This window comes from Heteronotia binoei, chromosome 6 (assembly GCF_032191835.1).
Source record: "Heteronotia binoei isolate CCM8104 ecotype False Entrance Well chromosome 6, APGP_CSIRO_Hbin_v1, whole genome shotgun sequence".
NCBI lineage: Eukaryota > Metazoa > Chordata > Lepidosauria > Squamata > Gekkonidae > Heteronotia > Heteronotia binoei.
In genome coordinates, this window is record NC_083228.1 from 56,164,628 (window position 1) to 56,180,859 (window position 16,232).

The 16,232-nt window shown below is 41.6% G+C and overlaps 1 protein-coding gene and 1 long non-coding RNA gene across 2 annotated transcripts in view; both read right to left on the reverse strand.

The window, feature by feature from the left end:
- Positions 1 to 723: 723 nt before the first annotated feature.
- Positions 724 to 4,049, reverse strand: LOC132573764 (uncharacterized). The gene is made up of 2 exons (XR_009555562.1): positions 3,207 to 4,049; positions 724 to 2,114 (listed from the first exon to the last, which is right to left on the reverse strand). It is a non-coding gene; the product is annotated as an uncharacterized LOC132573764 (long non-coding RNA).
- A 336-nt stretch (positions 4,050 to 4,385) lies between these two features.
- WDR11 (WD repeat domain 11) overlaps positions 4,386 to 16,232 on the reverse strand; it is a 70,410-nt gene continuing 58,563 nt past the window's right edge. The window contains exons 23-29 of the mRNA XM_060241511.1: positions 14,354 to 14,528; positions 10,775 to 10,870; positions 10,382 to 10,547; positions 8,522 to 8,619; positions 6,691 to 6,836; positions 6,099 to 6,178; positions 4,386 to 5,135 (exon numbers count right to left, since the gene is read on the reverse strand). Coding sequence (XP_060097494.1) covers positions 4,978 to 5,135; positions 6,099 to 6,178; positions 6,691 to 6,836; positions 8,522 to 8,619; positions 10,382 to 10,547; positions 10,775 to 10,870; positions 14,354 to 14,528 — 919 coding nt within the window. The 3' untranslated portion in view covers positions 4,386 to 4,977. The remainder of the gene's footprint in view (positions 5,136 to 6,098; positions 6,179 to 6,690; positions 6,837 to 8,521; positions 8,620 to 10,381; positions 10,548 to 10,774; positions 10,871 to 14,353; positions 14,529 to 16,232) is intronic.

A 16,232-nucleotide genomic window follows, 5' to 3' on the forward strand; every position in this document is an offset into this window, starting at 1 on the left:
GTAGAGGCACCAAATTTTTAGTATAGCATCTAGTGCCTCTCCCCAAAATACCCCCCAAGTTTCAAAACGATTGGACCAGAGGGTCCAATTCTATGAGCCCCAAAATATGGTGCCCCTATCCTTAATTATTTCCTATGGAAGAAAGGCATTTTAAAAGGTGTGCTGTCTCTTTAAATGTGATGGCAAGAACTCCCTTGGAGTTCAATTATGCTTGTCACATCCTTGTTCTTGGCTCCACCACCAATGTCTCCTGGCTCCACCCCCAAAGTCCCCAGATTTTTCTTTAATTGGACTTGGCAACCCTAGTTCTGACCCTGGGCTTCCTTGGTAGTCTCCCATTCAAATATTAAACAGTGCTGACCCTGCTTAGTGTCTAAGATTTGATAAAATTAGATTAACCTGGGCTATCCAAGCCAGGGCACAGAAAGTTAACCAGTAATTAAATAGGGCTTACAAGCAAAAGCAGTCATAATCTGATATAAAAGCATTTACACCATGAAGTAATGAATATAACATGAAATCAAAACCATTTCATTCTGAAATTTTCCACAGTATTAAATGAAAATCACTATGCTGTTTAGCTGGGCAGAATCCAGAATTAACTATTTACTGATAATTCAGAATTTATGTATTTGCTATCAATGCCTCTAAGGTATACATGATAAATTTTCATTAAATATATTAAAATCATGAAGATATACTATGGAATTAAATCACAACAAATTTAAGTTTTAAATCCAATTTTAATAACCTTGTGATTTAATAGAAAAGCATTTTATGTCATTCATCTTTGTACAAGAGATCAATAGAAGTCACTTCCGTGTTGTGCAAAATATACTTACTCTAAGACTGTAATCCTATGCACATTTACTGGAGAAAGAAACTCCACTGCGCTCAACAACACCTAGTTCTCAGTAAATGTGCAGAACTGGACACACAGAAATACAAATAGTAACACTTCCCTCAACATCAGTAACTTCCAAGGTAAGACATTAAAACCTGGAAACACATCCTGAAATCAGTTTCTAAGGTAAAAAACACCCCCTGCACAACTGTATTACTGAAGACTGCTGCTGAAATACTGAGAACCAATGCTCTACTCAATGTAATGACTGAGTAGCATAAGTAATGTTAGTAATATAATCAAATTTAGTCTATTCTTTATTAAAAAGTATAAAGGCCAGTTTTATTGATAGTTTTTCAATGCTAAATATATATAGTCTTGATAAGGGCCTAAATATGCATTAGGTCTCCATGGTTGCCAATGACTCAGATTCTTCAGACATCTTGCTAGGGAACTGTGGTTCAAAAGCAGCCATGAATTCCATGTCTCAATAAGTTAGACATTAGAAAAAAATTCAAAAGTATTCTAATTAAAACAATTCCTGCTTTGTATAGACAATGACATCTTCTATTCATATATATATCATTGTGTAGTGAAAACGCCTCTTTCATTTTTCCCTCCTTTAAAGGTGCTATCCTGGGTGAAATGGGCTCACAAATCTATAGTTATCACATGGGGGAAACTGCTATGTACCTTTAAGAAACTATGCAACGTATAGATCTGAGAAAAGCAGAGGTAAGCTTTTCAAAGAAGATATACACCTCTTGGATGGAAGAGAGTGAGCAAAACAGCAGCAAAAAGGTCAGACATTTTAAAAAGCTAGAAGACAAACATACAGAAAGGGGGGAAGAAAGACTGATAAACTTATTATGGACTTTTGGAAGACATCTAAAAATGGTACTCCATACTGGGGTTACATCAATACTAAATAAACAGTATTAACTAAACAGTATCAACTAGATTTCATGGACAAAATTATGTCACACTTCATGCGTATTTTCAGCAGCCTGCATTTCCAAAACAGAAAGTTTGGTCCAGTATGCAGAACAGGGGAAGGGAGAAATCCACAGTGAACAAAAAATACAACACGTACTTCATTGCACCTATCCTACTCCAAACTGATCCAAAGGTGTTTGCAGATATGGCAGTGTTACTAATGAGGGTACATGCTCATGAATTTCTGGTGAATGCATCAGACCTATATGCACAGAACAATGCATATATACAGATGTACTATTTCTATTGAAAGCCATGGAGCAGGTCTTGTAGGCTTTACAGTACAGGTGCCAAATGTCTGGCCCTTGGGCCAGAACTGATCCACCCAGGGCTTTAATCAGGCCTGCATGGCTCTTTTCTCTCTCCCCCCGCCCTCCACCATCCTCACCCTTGAATCTCTGAGGTTGCTGAAGCTCCCAGCCCCTTCTTACTTATCTTTGGAGGCCGAAGCAGGAAGCAATTCTGGGCTTGCAAAGCTGCAAAAAAGATCCATTCCATGTTTTCCTTGCAGTTTGTCTGTGATGCAATGTATTTTAATAGAGTGGAGCTCAGTTTCACTTTTCAGCATTTATATAGCCAGTTAGAAGCTGTTCCTTGCTGGAGTTGTGGGACCTTGCAAATAAAGGGTTGATGCTTTGAGCCAGCGTGTCTCTGCTGAATGGTGTCTAGTGGGTGCTCTAACCTGGGAACCCAGATGCAAAGGGGGAACTGAACAGTCACTGTCAATCTGAGTAGACCAGGGGGAGAAGCTTGCAGTGTCCAGCCATTTCATGTTTTCCTAAGCCCAGAGCATTTTATATTTTTGGTTTGCATTTTTAGTTACTGCTGTGATCCTCGTGCTTTTTCTTGATGCATTATTTTAAAAATTGCATTGCCAAATCACACTATTCAGTTTGGTGTAGTGGTTAAATGCGTGGACTCTTATCTGGGAGAACCGGGTTTGATTCCCCACTCTTCCACTTGCAGCTGCTGGAATGGCCTTGGGTCAGCCTAGCTCTCGCAGAAGTTGTCCTTGAAAGGGCAGCTTCTGAGAGAGCTCTCTCAGCCCCACCCACCTCACAGGGTGTCTGATGTGGGGGAGGAAGATAAAGGAGATTGTGAGCCGCTCTGAGTCTCTGATTCAGAGAAGGGCGGGGTATAAATCCGCACTTCTTCTATATCCTCATCTTTCCACTTTAAACAAAACACTGCAAGAGTTTTAAGAATATTTGTATTTTAAGTAAAAAATATCTTTAATTGTGTCTCTCTGCATCCTTTATAAAGTTTATATCTCCACTGCCTGGCATTACATATTATTACGTATGGCCTGAGCCCATAAAGTCCCATTTATGTCTGATTCGCCCCTCATAACAAATCAGTTCAACACCCCTGCAGAGTAGTTCAATGAGTAGTGTTTTTACCTGATTATCATCATGCCAGAGAAGCACAATGCTTCCAAAAATATAATTGTGCAGTCCTATCTAAAGATATAATTGCCTGGGATGATTTCAGCATGTCTCTAATTACCTTAAGTGCTGAAGCAAGAAACACTAGGTCTGTTATTTTACTCAGGCCACCATATTAACAACTATTACTTGCAATGGAAGGCAAGACATTCATTCAACAGTCATTATCCACGAGAAACTTTAAAGCATTGAAGTGTTGAACCATTGCAAAAGTGCGTTTCAGGAAATCAGCAAGATGAGGATAAGACTATTCTCAGGCTCTGGTCCCTTGAGCTCTTGAAATCACACCCTGCTGATTAAATGACAGGGGACGTATCAAAAGATTGCCTAGTGTACTGATCTTATCAACTAAACCATATGGTACGAAGCCTGAAGAGATTTTCAAAGACAGCTAAATGAATTCACAGTCCAATGAACATTACACTTCGCTGAGAATCGATTATCCAGCTTCCAGAACTGCCTTTGAAAATGCAAGCAAAAGAGCATTTTTTCTCATGAGCACTTGCAAGGGGTCACTTTGTTCTCCCATTGGCACAGTTCTTCAGTATTTCATTGCTGCCTGAAAGCAGCACTTCCTGTTAAGAATGACAGACTAGTTTGCAGTTGCTGAGATTTAAAGACATATTTGTTCCACAGCAACCTATCACACTGTTAAGTAATCAATAACTTAATCCAGTAAACAAATCTACTTACTTACAAGTGCTTGAGAACAAAGAATTTGTGCTTCTAGAGACACAAAGAAAATGCAAACACATGGAATGCAAAGAAAGTAAAGGATGTAAACTAACCAGGGTATTAAAGGGAGATTTTAAATCATTATATCTATGATGGTCCAAGGTATGCGATGGAAGAGCTTATGAAGTGATTATCAATTTGCTCCAGGTATACTTTACCTCAGTCAGACTGAGAGCTCCCCACATTTCGTGGTAAAGCAAGCTCATGGACTGCATAGCTTCCTTGCTTCCAACTCTGCGAGTTCTCTTAGGTTTCCTGCTGGCTATCCCAGGAGATGCAAAGTTCCCTGGAACTATCACCTTTGGGGTGCTTTTGCTCAGCAACCTGAGCTATGAATATAGAGAGACCAGAGCTTGGACAAGAAATCCAGAGATAGTAATAGTTGTATTTTCTTGCATAATGTCAACTCTAGTATACACACAATTCAAAATGGTTGCTTGGGGCAGAAATATTTTAGGGGAAACTATGAAGAAATATTAGACTGTCTTTCTGTCCATTTTTCAATGTTGAAACAATGTTGCATGATACATGTCTTTGTGCCATCTGAAAGTTTTGTCTTCACATCATCATCAGCATTTGCTAGGGATTTTGGGCCACACATCTCATCTCATGAAGTATAGCTGTCTCAAGTAGCAAAATATCTGGGGAAGGCCTAAGTTCTATGATTTTTCACAAAGTTTCTGAAACATCTTACAGATGTGCATTTATTTGCCCTTTCATTCTGAACTTTTGGTTAAAGTGAAATAGAAACTTTTGTTTAACATTAACCATGCTGTATCCACCAACTGTGAAAGACAAACCTTCAGACATGACTTTCTGTATTTATATAACTTCTATTGTGACCAAGAATATTCATTTCACTGAGGAAGTCCCCCCCTTTATCATCTGCAAAGAGTTACTGCATTGATGACTCAGTCTGAGAGGCAAAATTAGTTTTTAGTGGTTCATTTTGGGTTGTCACTCTGTAACACCTTCTTCTTTAAGCTGTTGGAGTTCATTCAGCAACTCTTCCCCGGCTGCCCCTGCTTTGGAGGCAAACAAAGTTGCAGCCTGTAAAAAGCTCAGAGTCTTCAAGCTTCTGGCATAATCTGCAAATACTGCATGGATTAATTTTTGTAAAATCAGGATTAAGAAATACATAACTGAATTGATGGAGAGAACAGGTACTAGATCTCTTTACCACTTCTCTCTCTCAAACAAGTAAAGAAAGTCTGCAGATACTGATAATTAAAACTGGTATTACTCATGAATAATAGAGAGTAGAGAGAATAATAGAGGTTGTAGAGAGTATATCACTCCAGTTTTGATCTACCTACACTGGCTTCCAGTTTGTTTCTGAGCCCAACTAAACCTTTAAAGATCTATATGATTTTGAGTCCAGCATAGCACACACACACATTCCCATACAACTTGCCTGACCACTACACTCATCTTCTAAGGTCCTGCTTTGGATGCCCCACCTTCTGAGGTTAGGTGAGTGGCAACCCGAAAGAGGGCCTTCTCAGCTGTGGCATCAAAATTATGAAACTCCCTCCATCTGGGATGTTCATCTTTCTAATTATAACACTGACTTCTATCAATGGGTCAAGAGGGCTTTTTTGTTTGTTTGTTTGTTCATATGGCATTCCCTCAATGACCCAGCATTCCTGTTCTATGTTTTAATTGTTGGCTCTCGTTATACTATTTTACTTTTGATTTTAATTGTTTATATAATGTGATCTATAATGTTCTTCTTTTAATTGTTAGCTATCTTGGGGAACCTAACTGGGTAGAAAGGTGGGATATAAATTTTGTAATCAGCTAAATAAACAAATATGAGAGTATGCTGTTTTTTATAATTAAAAAAACATTGCTATGATCTCCCCCTGTCCTGATTGCTCATCCATTGGATCCTCTGCTTCAATTAACTTCTTCTGAAAGTGTAACTCTCTTCTTAACAATGCATATTTTCTCATTCTTCCTTTCCCCTTAGACTCAGTAATTTATGGACATATTGCATAAACCTCCAAGCTGCCGCTGGCTTTCCTATTAATACATAAAGCAACTGAGACTCGGTGCACACTTTCACAAAAGGATATTTGAGTCTTCATTAACTTCAATGGTACCATACTGAAGGCAGGCTTCCACAAATAATGCAGCCCTGTCAAAATACCTCATGCTGTTGAAAAGGAGAACAAAAAGTTAGGATGTAAAGGCAGCTTAAAGTGTTTCCTGTCACTCTCTAGCAAAGCCCCTTGATGGGTTTGCCACAAAAATTCAGATCACTCAATGAGGTCTTTGATGGCAAGCTTTAAAAGGGCCAGGGGTACAGCCTCCTAGTTCTGAGCAAGAATTTACAGCACAAACTTAGACAATGGCTCCCCCACCCCACACAAGTAATACTGTGAGACAGTAGTAACTTTCTTTTATAGAAAGTAGAAAAAGTAGTAACTTTCTTTTAAGACAAAAACAGTTAAAGAAAGAGAAAAGCATTTCAATTTCAAAAGGAATTTGGAAGTATTACTGCTGTGTAATTCTATTTGCTGCTTCTCTTCTTTTGTTTCTGAATTTACCTGCTGTTTGTTTCAAAACTCTGATTACTGTACAGAACTCCATCTACACAGAAAGAGCTAATATTTGTAATAAAGTACATAAAAAGAAGTTCAACAACAACAAAAGATCTCCATTTACCTGTGCAGCATCTCTGTCACTCTTATGAAGCAACCCAGGGAAAGGAGAACAAGGATGGCCTTGGATTTCTGATTGATTTGTGGAGAACAAAGATGGTCAACCCAGCGCTTCAAAACATCAGCGCATTCCTCTGCATTCAGGCGAACCTAGGAGCAATTGGAAATATTTAATTTTTGACAGTCTAAGTCAGATCATCCCATGCAGGCAGTAAGCCACAAGAATTCATTATTTGTGGCACGCTGCTTTCAATGTGTACCAGGAAATTCCTTTGGTCAGAAGTTCTTTTAAAACAAAATTATCTGACAAATAATGAGAAGAATCCTATTTATTTGGAAAATCAGAGATACAAATGGGGACCTGTGAGACTCGGTGGGAAGGGGAACCCATCTCTACACCCACCTCACTCTATGGGCTAGCCACTTAGCAGCCTGCCTAGGAGAAGTGCCATCTGCATCCTGCAGTAGCTCCCCTGCCCATTCACCTCATGTAATGTAGGAAGAACAGTAATACCTACTTTCTCATGCACCCACAGCTCTGCTGTCCCAGTGGGTGAAGAGGCTTCTTTTCCTCCTTTCCTGACTCAGGCACTGCCACCTTGACGGGCGCAGTGTCCTCTGCAACATCCCACACCCACAGAGCTCCAGCGTTGTGGCCCTGGAAGTTGTGGGAGTAACAATGTGCTTCTGTGCCACTTCCCGACTGCCTGCAGCATTGCACCCTCACTGGTTGATGATTGGGCAGCACCTTCCACTCCTTCTCTCTCACCCTCTTTCTCCTTGCACAAATGCTTGCATTGTGAGAACAATTTCCTGCAGTTGCAGTCAACTGTTTTTGGTTAAGAGTTTTAAGATAAACGCCCTCCCCCTTATGTTTGGTTTTAGGATTTTTCTCCAAGTCTGGGTGTCCTCCCAGGTTTGTAGAAATGTGTCTTGTGTCTACATGGCCTGATTCACAGATTTAAATATCAACAGATTGGGGCATATTGACTATTGAATATATTGTTTCTTTCACAACTGTGTGCCATGGTACTGAAATACAAGTTTTAACAAAACTTTATTTAAAAGACTGCTTTATTGCAAACCTAAAACTTCCATAGGAAGCTCCACCAAGTCTTTGTAAAGACAGAGAGTGGTCCAGCATGAAATAAGTGACAGCAAGCTGAGTAAGAAATCAGGAAGGCATACACCCACATAAAATAGAGTGAGAGAAGAGTGGCATCCCGAGTTCTGAGGAGTCAGAGGAGTCATGGCTACACAGTCCTATGAGAGACAGCAAGCCCTCTGTTAGGAAATATCTTCAACTCTAAGTAGCTAATTTTCATAAGCAGCAAGCACATAATGCCAAGGATGCTGGTTTATAATCTCCTCCCCACTAATTTCATCATATTTTTAGGACATGTATTCTTCCAAATATGTCTTTTAATATGTAATTTGTCACCAATGTTTCAATATGCATGAGCATATGAGTGAGAGAGGAACTTACGTTGGTCTTTTCTCACCCCACATTAAACATTTTAAGTTTTGGAACTTTTGCCTGCTACTGTAAGTAAACTATGAATGTTCCATCTTTCATTTCCAGGGGTCATTTTGCAGAAAAATCGGTTGTGGAGCTCATCCAGGGATTGTAATGCAGCTGCACCTACTATTCAATGGACAAGGAGGTAGAACTCTAAGAAGGAGGAGGTGAAACTCTCAGAAAGGTTCTGGAGCTGTGCTCCTGTGAGCTCCCACTGAATCTGAGGCCTGTTTATCTCCCTAGCTTACCTGGCATACACAACTGGTCATATATTAACAAGAAGTAGCTTATGTGTATGACTGTAAACAATGCCTACTTTTGCAAGCCATGCTGCTCGATTCCATTCACCATAGGTTTGCAGATAACGACAGGCATCAGCAGCTTTATCTATTAAACACAGCAACTGAACACCCTCTGAAAAAGAAATCAGCTAAGATTAGTTAACTGCAATTTAAATAAAAGGAGCCAAAGATTCTCCTATGCCACTTAATGAGAGCAGAAAAATCACTACAGCCATCTCTGAAGTGCAAAGACCAATGTCTCTTCACTGGAAATCTTTTGCACAGGATACACTTCCTACACTGCAGGCTTTGCAATTCATTGCAAAGAGACCAACACATCATAGAAACTTTCTAAAGAGAACACATTTGGTTACAGCATTGGGTTCTGGAAGTAATTTTCAATTCCCCCCCCCTCTGCTTTAATGGCCATATGTTTATTTTTATGTATATAGGCATATGTCAGTCCCCTATAGCAGCTTTATCCTGACAACATAATTTTGCGACATACAAGTACTTAAGATCCAGTGCTTTGTTGACTGAACTATTCCAATGAATCTTCAGTGCCTTGCACAAATACATCTTGCAACTCTTAGACTCCAGAAACTATCCAACATTTTTCCTTCTCTTCCAGCTTTAAGTGGAGTTGGTTGCTTACTTTCTTTCCTTACTGTTCTTCCCCATTTGGGCCTAAGTCTCCAAGAAAGTTATTCATTCCATCTGAAAATGACTTACTTTCTTTCCTTACTGTTCTTCCCCATTTGGGCCTAAGTCTCCAAGAGAGTTATTATTCCATTTGAAAATGACTTGCTGTTAATCTGCTAGTTAGTGTACAGCTTCGATACCACACTAATATTTAAGTTTAGGGGGTTGGTTTCATATTTGATCTTCAGCTCTGTATTTATTATTATATTTTTGCATACTGACTAAAAGCACAGCAGCCGTACAGATGCATCTGTTCATAAATGTAATGGAAATGCTACTTAAAATTAGGTCCTGAACATTTCAAGCTTTTCACACACACAAACACACAGGAAACTCATACACACAAAAGGAAAAGATGGTTTATGGTTTATTGGATTTATACTCTGCCCTCCCCACCGAGGCAGGCTCAGGGTGGCTCACAAAATAAATTAAGAATAAAACATTAATTATACATTTAAAATATAACATTCAGTAATATAGCAATTTAAAAACAGTTTGATGTTAATGTTAAAATCCGATGGCATTCAGTGTTCTTAGGTATCCACTTACCATATCAAGAATTCAGTCAAAGGCTAGCTGGAATAATGTTGTCTTAAAAGCCTTGTGGAACTGGACGAGGTCCCACAAGGCTCTAATCTCCTCTGGTAGATGGTTCCACCAACAGGGGGCAGCTATCAAGAAGGCTCTCTCTCTGGTAGATTTTAATCTTGCCTCCCTAGGCCAGGGGATAGATAATAGATTTTGTGTTCTGGATCTAAGTACTCTCTGGGGAACATGTGAGGAGAGACGGTCCCCAAGGTAAGCAGGTCCTTGGCCATGCATCACACAGGCATGAATTCATACATGGAAACGAAATGATAAATCACATCATACTCTGCAGAGACGACGGAAGATTCAGCCCAAGACTAACTCAACTCACTGTCCTTTTCTTGTACATGACACACTGAATACAATTAAATAAAGCTACAATCAATGTCACTGGTCAAGCTATGTTCCTTTTAAAGGAAGGGCTCAGGACATAAGAAGAGGACAGGGCGAAAATATAATTTTTTTCAGCAGCTGTTTCCTGCCATCCTCTGTTTACATGTGTAGGACTGCTTACATCAAGTTCCGCGTGACATGTTCAAGAAAACCTGCCACAGTCATCCACCAGATCTTGCTGATAGGTTCAAGGAAAAGAATGAAAGTCTCACCTGCCAGTTTTCCATTTGCAATCATGTTGGTTGCTACCAATTTTATGGTACTTTGGGAAGGACCAGAAGAAGTGACTGTTGTGACCAAACATGCCTTGAGTGAATCACAGTAGTAATAGGGGTTCTCTGCATTTGTCTCCAAAAGCAGTTGCACAGCTCTGTCAGTCTAAGAAGGGGAGAAATGATGTTACAATGCTTTCCAGTCACCCAGCTCAGAAAACCTACTAGCCTAGTTTAAGAGACTTTTAAAAAAAAAGAATGGAAAGAAAGAAGCCAGTCACCCTTTGTCTAGTGTCGATACTGTTTACCCCTCTTCCCTCCTTTGCTAAGCCATGCTTGTTATCCAAAATTAAACAGAAGTGACCACAAGAGACCTAAACAGTCTATACAGACCTGGCCCAAGAGAAGTAGCTGGTCAGTGCACTTCCTGGTGTGATCATAATTTGACCTCTTAGCTTCTTGAAGATTGACTCTTTCAAGCTGGAATTTCTGCAGAGAATAATATGTAAACAGTTATGAAAATTGACAATGATCATTCACAAAACAACAATTATGCAACCTGCTACTGTATAAACATACAAAGCCAGTATAAACACACAAATCAGTGATCCATATAATTTATATGTTAAGAATATGAAGCAATACTACCACTACCACACCATTTTCACCTGTCAAGGTATGTGAAAGAGCCCTATGTGGAAAGACAGACATCAACCCAAAGAAAACATGAGCTTTCAATGTATTCTTTTTTAAAAACACTTCAGCATATCAATTTGTGTAAATTGATCCCAAGACCAAAAAAAAAGAGAGAAATGGAGATAAAAGAAGCTACAAGACTAAAAAATGAAAATGGGGGAGGGGGAGAACAAAGAAATCATAGTGACGCTGGTGATTAGTAAATTGGCAACCGTGGTTCCCCAGGAGGAAAGTAGTAGTGATTCTTGTGATTAGTAAATTCTGCTGATGTTCAAAAATACGGCAGAAAAGCAAAGAAAAGTGAAAAGTTTTCGGTGAATGGTTAAAAAAAAATGAGAGCACATTAAGGGAACTGAGAGATGGCTAGCAAGTTGAAAAGCAGGGGCAACACCCCAATCCACATGCCAACCATTGGCCTTCACTCCCCCCCCCAACTTTGTTATCTTCCCACGCACCCTGCATCTGAAACAAATGTCAGCTCCCCACCCCCCGCCAGCATTGTGTGTGTGTGTCCCCATGTCTGTGGTAGCTCAAAGCCCTGAAACAGGCCCAGAGTGGATATAAGGAAAAATAATTATAGAGGTGTGTGTGTGTGCGAGGGGGCATGACAATGGTCACACAGGCACTGTGGGGACCAAAGCAGCTGACATCATTTTGGCGCAGACTCTTATCTAGGAGAACTGGGTTTGATTCCCTACTCCTCCACTTGCAGCAGCTGGAATGGCCTTGGGTCAGCCATAGCTCTCTCAGTCCCACCTACCTTACAGGGTGTCTGTTGAGGGGGTGGGGAGGTAAAAGAAGATTGTGACCACTCTGAGATTCCAAGTATAGGGTGGGATATAAATCCAAAATCATCATCTTCTCTCCCCCTTTTGATCTGCACAACTCTGTGAGGCAGGTTAGGCTGAAAGTCTGTGACTGGTCCAAAATCACCCAGTCAGCTTCCATACCAAAAACCTGGGTCTGGCAGACCCTGCTTTGAAGTGCTGCTACGTCACACTGGCTATCATAGAGGAACTGCTGATCCTGCAAAGGCCAAAATAAGGCTGGAAAGGGCCTCCTCCCCCTGCATTTTACTGACAGAACTAAGCTTGGAATACTATGGTTGCTTAGCAACAGCCACTGGAGGGATGGGCAAATAGGATGTGAAGGCAGACCAGCAGCCCACACCAGCTGCCCAGGTGGCAACAGCAGCCTCTTTGTGTGGCTCAGGCCTCCTCTAGATTGCCACCATCTTCTGCCAGACTTGCCACCACCTGAGGAAAGACAGGGGGTTTTTAGCCATGGAAGACAAGCCAGCAGTGGGCAGGGAAGAGGAGTTCATCCAGCCAATGGGCTGTTAGTGCAGTTGAGTGGTGGTTGACAGGCCAATGAAGAAGTAGAAGATATTGGATTTATATCCCGCCCTCCACTCCGAAGAGTCTCAGAGCGGCTCACAATCTCCTTTACCTTCCTCCCCCACAACAGACACCCTGTGAGGTGGGTGGGGCTGGAGAGGGCTCTCACAGCAGCTGCCCTTTCAAGGACAACCTCTGCTAGAACTACGGCTGACCAAAGGCCATTCCAGCAGGTGCAAGTGGAGGAGTGGGGAATCAAACCCGGTTCTCCCAGATAAGAGTCTGCACACTTAACCACTACACAAACTGGCTCTCCTGGATGAGGAGGTGAGCATCATGGGCCAATGGCAGAGTTGTAAAACACCAATATGCCTGCCTTCCCATCCCTCCCCCCTTACTCTCTGATTATTGTCAACCTTCCCTGCAAGCAGGGCTCAGGGCAGCATATATTAAGAATCAGATACATACAAATAGAATAAAAATAGTAGAAGACATTAAAAATAAGTTTATCAAACAAATTATATTACATCCTATATTCAAGGGGAGGGACAGTGGCTCAGTGGTAGATCATCTGCTTGGTAAGCAGAAGGTCCCAGGTTCAATCCCCGGCATCTCCAAAAAAGGGTCCAGGCAAAATTGTGTGAAAAACCTCAGCTTGAGACCCTGGAGAGCCGCTGCCAGTCTGAGAAGACAATACTGACTTTGATGCACCAAGGGTCTGATTCAGTATAAGGCAGCTTCATATGTTCATATGTTCAAGATGGCAGCCGTTTCAGTATCTGCAACCCCCCTAGATGGACAGGATATGGGAAAAGAACAAGGGGGGGGGGATGTCGGAGTATTAGAGTGCCAGACTGTTGCTGTCCTCAATCAAATGCCTGGCAGAACATCTCTGCCTTGCAGGCCCTACAGAAAGATAATAAATCCTGTAGGGCACAGATGTCATCTGGCAGAGAGTTCCACCAGGTGGGAGCGAGGGCAGAGAAGGCCCTGGCCCTAGTTGAGGACAGATGGAATATCTCTGAATACCAGTGCAGGGAGGAAATATGAGGTGAAGGCAGTTGTTGGCCCTTCAGAAGAACTGGTTTGCTACTGTATGAGACAAGATACTGGACTAGATGACCACCGGTCTGATCCAGCAGGGCTCCTTTTATGTTCTTAGAATATCAAAGAGGAAACAGCAAGCATCCAGAATTGAAGCAGAGGATAGGGTTGTCAGGTCCTCTTTGGCCACCAGTGTGAGATGGGGGTAGGGTTGCCAAATGCAGATTGGGAAACTCGAGGAGATTTGGGGATGGAGCCTGGGACCTCAGTGGGGTACAAAGCCAAACAGTCCACCCTCCAAAGAATCGATTTTCTTAATGGGAACTGATGTCTGTAGTCTGGAGATGACCTGTAATTCCAGTTTATTCCCAGGTCCCATCTGGAGGCTAACATCCCTACGAAGTACCACACATCTAAGGAACTCAAGTGATTTATGATGCAGCGCTTCAAATCTTTTCAATTATTATATGGAAAACTGCTGCCGGACTTTCTTTGCACTAGAGATATCCAAAAGGAAAGATCAATGGAAATTTTATCTTTTTTATACATTAAGAAACAGACATCTGAAGAAACTCCTTGTTTCTCCAAGCCTTTCGCATTTGTTTCTGAGACTGTCAGGATAATGATTCAACTTACTGTTTTGAGTGAAAGTGCTGTGATCTGGCAGTAGGCTACAATTAAGAATAAAGCCTATCCCACCTCACTCTGAAACAGAATTTCCAGGAAATCAACAGAGCTTGCATTCCACAGCCTAACGAAACAGGCAGTGTCATAATAAACTTAGCTATTGCCATGAGTTAAAAACGTTACATATTCCTCAATGAGGGAGGCTCAAATAACAGCAAGAAGGGTGTTACATAAAAGCAAAGCTTTTATTGAAAAGATGCTTCGGTACCTGGAAATACGAGTTTTCACAGAGCGTATCATAACAGATGTCTAATGGATTGCTCCATTTTTCTTGAGAAAAAAGGTCTTCTGCTTTTGCCATTAATGTTTTCTCCTGGGAAAAAGCATGCAAATAATGGGCAGCAACAGTCCAGAAATGCAGCTCGGATTCATCCCCATACAGTCTGGGAAAGCAAAAGTCTAAATTAACGGTGAATGATTATGCGTTTAAACACAACAACACTGCAAGCACTGATAAACGTAGGTGATTTATTAAACTGTCCTCCACTGCAAACAGGATGTTGCACAGAAACAATAGTTGATACAGCCTTGTCAGAGGTCTGTTTCTTCCAAAAGTAGATACAGAAAGATTCCCCCTGTCAAAAAGTTTCCAGCATACAGAAAACTAAATTAAATCTTTCTTGCCATGAGGACATACATATATGACCTGGAGGAACATTTCAGTCCTACTATGTTGCACCTGCATTCTGAACTGGCACACTCCAGGAAGATGGTACTACAATCTCTCTGAAGTACAGTCAGTACGGAAGAATAAGGGCCTGAGTTCATGCTATGCTGCAGAGGAAGAGAAATCCTTGTCTCTTCAATCTGGGTCCAGGAGTTAGACAACCTCCTGGACTGTCACAGTAGCAACATTTAAAGGTCTTACCTGGAGGTGGGAAGGGAGAAAGCCTATGACCCACAGAACAGTATTTTAAGGAAGTGGAAACAATCCTGTACACTGGACAAATGTGCACCTTTTGCTCTAGAAAAGGGAGTAGGAAGCATATGAGATGCAGCTAATGTTTCATCCCCGCTAGCTTGCAAGGGACGTGGCAGCAACTACTGTAGATCAAGCAGAGGCTTGCACTGCTTAGGACTGCCAGCTCTGGGTTGGGAAATATCTTGAGATCTGGGGGTGGAGCCTAGGGAGAGTGGGGTGGGACCGCAGCAAAGCATAATGCCACAGTCCACCCTCCAAAGCAGCCATTTTCTCCAGGGGAACTGATCTGGGTCTTCTGGAGATAATCTATATTAGCAGGAGATCTCCAGGTGCCACTTGGAGGCAATCCTAGCACTACTGCAGCTATAGAGAGGTATGGCAGATCAAAATGTTCAAAAGTAGGAGTGTGGCATGATTCAGTCAAAAGAAAAACAAAAATAAAATTTGATCTAATCCTAGTCGAAAGGGCTTTGAAGTACCTTTCTGCCATGAACATATTTTTGGAGAAATATCCATTTTGTGATCATGGCTGGAAAAAGACGTTTCAGATATAGATGACAGATGAGGCTGTTCATAAAATGTGGGAAGAGAAGCAAGCTCAAGGTAAACATAATGCTGCCATATCTTAACTGGAGTCTAGAGATGGGAGTGGGGTAAGGGTGCGCATTTGGTTTGGCCAAACCGAATCAACCGCCGAATCACCCCTAATTCGGCTGTATACAGAATCGCATACAGCCGAATCCAAATGGGGCCCATTATGCGGGAGCCGAGTATGGCTCCCCATATACTTCCATATAGATATTCGGAAGTATATGGAAATCCATGGAAAAGGCGGGAAAGGGGCTTCTGCAGCCTCAGGGGAGCTGCTTGCCTCCTTTCTCACCTTTGGTAGCCTTTTCCCGCCTCTCCCATAGCCTCCCTGGAATCAGGGAGGGAGGGGGAGAGGGAAGAGGAGCCCCAACAGCCAATCCAAAGCATGCAGTTGCAAAATGCATTGCAAATGCATGCTTTGCAGGGCTGTTGTGTAGCTGATCCCCCAGCCATCAGCAACATTGTTGTTCTTTTGATCTTTTGCTTACTTGGGTATCCAAGTAAGCACTGTTGTCTGGCCAATCACAGAGCACTGCTATTTTTTGAAACTGCTCTCTGTAGGGCCAGAGAACCT